This window comes from Nannospalax galili, unplaced genomic scaffold (genome assembly GCF_000622305.1).
Source record: "Nannospalax galili isolate Female #2095 unplaced genomic scaffold, S.galili_v1.0 scaffold1536, whole genome shotgun sequence".
NCBI lineage: Eukaryota > Metazoa > Chordata > Mammalia > Rodentia > Spalacidae > Nannospalax > Nannospalax galili.
The window spans coordinates 152,603-158,386 of NW_008337295.1; the positions used below are offsets into that span (position 1 = coordinate 152,603).

General features: G+C 54.9%; 1 protein-coding gene across 3 annotated transcripts in view; it reads right to left on the reverse strand.

The window, feature by feature from the left end:
* Positions 1-1,629: 1,629 nt before the first annotated feature.
* Erfe (erythroferrone) overlaps positions 1,630-5,784 on the reverse strand; it is an 8,714-nt gene continuing 4,559 nt past the window's right edge. The window contains exons 5-8 of one of the 3 annotated variants that reach the window (XM_029563249.1): positions 5,595-5,703; positions 5,416-5,506; positions 4,635-4,713; positions 1,630-2,092 (exon numbers count right to left, since the gene is read on the reverse strand). In XM_029563249.1, the coding sequence (XP_029419109.1) occupies positions 2,063-2,092; positions 4,635-4,713; positions 5,416-5,506; positions 5,595-5,703 (309 nt within the window). In that variant the 3' untranslated portion in view covers positions 1,630-2,062. Of the gene's footprint in view, positions 2,093-2,249; positions 3,679-4,634; positions 4,714-5,415; positions 5,704-5,784 lie in introns of those variants that run through there. The other 2 variants (XM_008832472.2, XM_029563248.1) reach the window with 2 other exon arrangements.

Genomic DNA, 5,784 nt, shown 5'->3' on the forward strand with positions numbered 1-5,784 from the left:
GTCTTTTTAGTTCCCTTATTGTGCTTTGAGCGACTGGCCTTGAGTTAACTGGGCTTGCTTTGGAATGTGCTCTGGGTCTTATCAGAACTCTCTTGTGGACTTCTTGGACAGGCCCATGATGGCCTGTTACCTAGTCCACATGCTCTCACCCTCTTAATGATCCCTTTCAGGAAGTAGGACTTCTGAACAAAGCCAGGACCAGAGCCTCAGGCTGTACTGTTTCCCACACAGAGAATGTGTGAACATTGAGAGCAGGAGCCCAGGCTTGGCAGGACCTGGGCCCATGCAGGAGTTTTCCAGATGGAGTGCAAGGTTGCCAGGTTCCCAGAAATGGCTGAATCCAGCTTATGCCTATTCCCTTGAAGACATGAACCCTGGGTAAGGACTATGTAGCCCTGGGTTTCACCTCAGTGTCAAGTAGCCATGGTGTGTTGAGCCATCACACCACTACCCACCACACCCTCAGACCTACTGCCACATCGCAGGACAGTCAAGGGGTTGGCTCTGCTGGCCTAAGGTGTACCGTATTGGTGATGGCACTCAGGAGGCAGATAGGAGGATCCCATGTATGCTGTAGGCCAGCCTACGATACATAGCAAGACTGTCTCCAAAACTGAAAGGATGTAGCTGTTGGCAGAGTACTTTCCCAGTAGGCACAAACTCTGGGTTCCGTCCCCAGTGCTGTACAACCAGGCCTGGTAGTACACACCTGTGATCCCAGCACTTGGGAGGTGGAAGCTGGAGGATCAGAAATTGAAGGCCATCTGCAGCTATATAGCCAGGTTCCATGAGGCCCTGCATCAAAAAAAGCATGGGGAGCTGGGGAGAGAGCTCAGTTGGTGAAAGTGCCTGCCACGTAAGCATGAGGACTGAGTTTGATCCCTAGCACCCACATAAAAAGCCAGGTGTGGGGGCACACGTAATCCCGGCACAGGGGAGGCTGGGACAGGAGGGTCCCTTGGACTTGCACTCAAGTCCTAGTGAAAATTCTTTCTCCACAGAACAAGGTGGATAGCTCCTGAGGAGCACTAATGTTGACCTCTGGCCTCCACATGCATGTGAACACATACATACCCATATCTACTATGTACAAAAAAGCTTTTTAAAAAAACTAATGGGCTGGTGAGATGGCTCAGCTGATAAAGGCACTTACTGCCAGTCTGAGGGCCTGAGCTTGATCTCTGGGACCCTCATGATGGAAGGAGAGCGCCAACTCCCAAAGGTTGTCAGCTGGACTTGGTGGCGCATGTCTTTAATCCCAGCGCTTGGGAGGCAGAGCTCTGTGAGTTCAAGGCCAGCCTGGTCTACACAGGGAGTTCCAGGTCAGCTGGGGCTACAGGGAAGACCTTGTCTCAAAAAGACAAAAATAAACTAAAAAGTAACTTAAAGAGGGGCTGGAAAGATGGCTCAGAGGTTAAGAGCACTGGCTGCTTTTGCGGAGGATACAGGTTTGGTTCCCAATACCCACATGGCAGCTCACAATAGTGGTAAATAGTTCAAGGGAATCTGATGCCCTCTTCTGGCCTCTGTGGACATTCTATGAACATGGTGCACTTAACATACATTGTAGGCAAAACATTCATACACATTAAAAAAAAAAAAAAAATGTCAGTGCTGCCTCCTTCCCTAGGGAGTAAGCCAGGAATCTGTTCTTGCTTGGAGACTAGACAACAGTAAATAAGGACTTCAGTGCCTTATCAGAAAGCATAGTTTTTATTTGTTGACAGACTATTCCCTGTAGCCCCAGGTGGCTTAGAACTCAGTAGACCAGGCTGGCCTCAATCTCACAGAACCACCTGCATCTGCATCCCAAATGGTGGGATTAAAGGCTGGCCACGATGCCGCCTCGCCACGCCTGGTCATAACAATTTAACACATTCTTCCTGCAGCACATTGGGGGGGCGTTCAGTGCCCCAAAGGCTGTGCTGTGGCTTGTACCCTCAGGTGCCACTGTTCCTTCTGAGAGAGGCTTGGCACTATGGTCTCCTTGGCTAGCAAGGTCCTCTCTGCCACCTCCGAGGAGAGCCCCAAGACTGCAGGCATCTCCCTCGCCTTCCAGAGCTCACCCCTCATGGTCCTTGGTGAGCCTGAGCTGAAAGGTGAAAGTCCTGAAGGTCAGGTATGCCTTCTGTTACAGCTTTGATCCCATAACACCTCAGTTACATAAAAACTGTCTTCCTGGCAATATTATAAATACTTTAAATTGCTGCATAACACAGTTATGTTGAAAAGGTGAGATATGTGCGTATGTGGCTTTTTGAAGAGCAAAAGATAACTTCTCTAAAATGTCTGTGCGTGCTGGATACAAAGTGAAATCCAGAGAAGGGCGTGGCCACCCCATGTCCTTATCAAAATGCCAGGGAGTCAGGACCCAGGCCAGCCTGCTGCTTCCTGGTAGGGTGGGTACAAGCCCTACTGAGAATTGGGTCAGGCTAGCCCTTGGTTTACCTGTTGCCGGGCGTCAGCAGCCTGGCTGGGGAAGAGGTGTGATTGTGAAGTGGGCAAGGAAGCTGTCTCATTGGCTGCCTCTGGCCACCTCATTCTGAGGCCAGCTGAAAGAATAATGACTGTGGCTGCTGTCTCCTCTCCCACACTGGGGTACTCCTGCTAGGCAGGTTGGTGCCTGAGATCCCGAAGCACTAGGTTCCACGTAGCCCAAGGGTATGGATGTGGGTAGGCTATCAACTCTTTCTCAGGCAGTGGGGGCCTTGGAGGTCACTGCGGAAGGCCTGTCCCTCTCCACTGCTTATTGGGGGCCAGCCCTGCTTCTCTTGGGTAGCACCCTCTCCACCCTCGCATTAGGAGCTGGCCTCTCAGGGAAGCTCATGAGCAGGTAGGCATCTCCAGTGTGCATAATTGTGCTCTGACCTGTGCTTGGTGGTGGGTCTTAGCAATGAGCCAGAACCTCAGAGGGGTTGGGAAAGGGGTCTAGTGGCTGGCAGCCTCTATGGAGCTTGAGGGTGGCTATATCTGAAAGGGACGGAGGGGAGTATAATGCCCATTTGCTAGAGTGCCCATCAGGGGACCTGTAGTTCATCCTGGTTGCACCAGAAGTAGAAACTGGCCCCTCGAGGTCTCTCTTCAGCAACCCTAGGTTCCTGAGGCTGCAGGACAGGCAGGGCATGCCCAGGAACCCAAATGGGCAGTGTGCATGGCCAAGATGACCTTGGCTTTCCTCTGAGGACTAAGGTGATGCAGTCACTCCCCTTGGCCTAGCTGCATGCAGGCTGACCCTCTTTCAGGCAGTGGCCCTACTAGAACTCTGCAGAGTGCTGGAGAGGCTGGGAAAGGGATTTGGGGCTGTATGGGGCCACAAAGGAGCACAAGAGGCCCTAGCCCTGCAGCTGGGGACAGTTCCAGGATAGCCAAGCAGGGCTCAGGACATTGAGAAGTTGCTGCTGGTTCTGGGACAGCCTACTTCCATCACCTCTGCAGAAATGCCAGAGGTGGCCATGCTGGGAGTCATCCACAGAGGTCCAAGTGGGCTTCCTTCTGCACAGGGCCACTGTCACTTGACACTGTAGAAATCAGGACCTCTGCTCGGTTTGCCTGGTGGGGGTAAGAACCTGCAACAACTGCTCACACACCCAGAAGGACAGCACTGAAGTGGGAGCCACTGCGCACCGTGATGGAGGAGCCGCTGGCATTGTCCAAAAAGACTGAGGTGTACTGCCCTGTCTGCAAGGAAGGGTACCTGTCAGGCATCAGGCCTGCCCTGTAGTAGAGGCCCTCAACAGCCTGCAGTGTGCCCTACAGACCAGTGTCCACACATGGAAAGGGACCAGACCTAGGTCCAGAGCAAGTGCTCTGTGGGTCTTGCACCCAGACCCAGCACCCCTGGCTCTTATTCTAGTACTTTCCAGTGTTCCACAGCTGAGTGTGTGGGAGCAAGCCCCTGGTTGGCCAGGGTGGGGTCCAAGAGACCAGAAGCTTCCTCTGCTGCAGGGCTTGCCTCACAGGTTTACCCTGGTCAAGCAAAGCCATCTTGAGAGTGTTGGTCTGGCCTGTCTGCCCCAGTGTGGTCCACACACCATTAGCATCACATTCCCTACAAACTCCCAGAATGAGGACTGGGGACCTACCCAGGGAACCTGCATCTGAAGACCCAGGCAGAGCATGTACATTTGAGTTCAATAGACCTCATGCTCCCAGCACCACGTCTGGCTTGAGCCAAACCACCCGGCCTGGAGTTGAGGCAGGTTAGGAGCAATGGCAGAGTTCACCTCAGAGCTGAGACCGCGTGGACACTCAACATTTCCCACTCTGATCTTTTAGTAAATCCACTTCTGTCACTAGCAAAATAAAACTCATTTAGGTTTCATGCAGAAAATTACTATGAATTGGGCATCTCAGTCTCAGAGGACATGGTCATCACACTGTTCTGCCCGGCCCCATGGAGAGCCTGGATGGTTGGAGGCACCACCGCAGTAGCACCGGGTGCTTGCAAGGTCTGAAAGTGGTAGAGCTGCTTAGAGATTGGCCTAGGGAAGGGCAGGCATTGGAGGGAGAATGGAACCCGAAACCTGGCTCTTTCCAAGCCAGCACCAGCACTTGGGCGTCTGAGGGTGCAGTGCCCAACCCTAAGCACCTGCCACCACCCCCGACCCCTGCACAACCACCACAGCCCCACACACCTGCAGATACAGGACACCGTTGACTGAAATGGTGAAGAGCTCACTGCTGTTCTCCATCCCCAGGACGGTCTCCAGGGAGCTGTACCCAAGATAGAAAGAGGGTCAGCCCATCCCCAGACACCATCAGCTTCACTCACTGCCCTCAGCAGCAATCGTCAGATGACCAACACTACACCTAGCCAAGTGCCTGGCCCAGGCCCATCAACCCTAGGAGGTGGTGTTTGAACTGGGTCCTCAGAGGAAAGAGAACGTAAGGCGTACTTCCAGCTGGGACCATAGAAGGGGCAGCAGTGTCCTTGCCCTGACGGGAAACAGGTGCGGGGTAAGATGGGAGTGTGACAGCAGGTGACACAGAAAGCCAACAGCTCCAGGAAATCAAAGCCAAACTAAGAAGGCAGACATTCTCCTCCACCTGTGCAGAGAGCTCTGTGCCTAGCCCCTATTCTAGGTGCGGGTGGGGGGGAACAGCAGGTGTGGGCAGTCCCTGTCCTCATGAGACACTAGAACTTAAGTCACTGGGGGAAATTCATAGGTGAGGGTTTGGCAGAGTGACCGAAAAGAGGGGCTTGTGGTGTTCCAATTGTCCTCTGAGAGTCCTAGAATCAGGAGACAGGACGGAAGCAGAACAGGGAAGGGCCAGGGAACCTAGGTCCTGGGAAGGAGTTGGGGCAGGATGGTGCCAGGGTCCCTCACGTCCTAGGGGCGACGGGAATCGAGGGGGAAGGGTCTTTATGCTGGAAGGGGTCTGGGTGCGGCAGCCATGGTTGTGAGGCCCACTCACGCATTGTGCTGGCAAAGGGACTGGATGCAGATCAGCAGGCGCAGGCGGTCCCGGGGTCGCGGCGGCCCCCGCCTGGGCTGCTCCCCAACGGCTGCGGAGAGGACAGGTCGTGGTCACCGAGATGGGCGTCGGGCCAGGGCAGCGGGCAGCAGGCAGCGCCCCCAGGCCTCGGGCCTCACCCACGTGCAGCGTGGCGGCGAGCGCATAGAAGCCGGCCACCGGCGCGGTGTACTGGCCGCTGGTCAGGTTCAGTCCCGGGCCGCGGCGAAAGGCGCCCTCCGCGTGGGGCTGCGGGGTGCACGGAGGGTCACCCCAGGGATAATCACCCCGGGTGGGCCCCGCCCAGCCCGCCCAGCCCGCCCAGCCCGC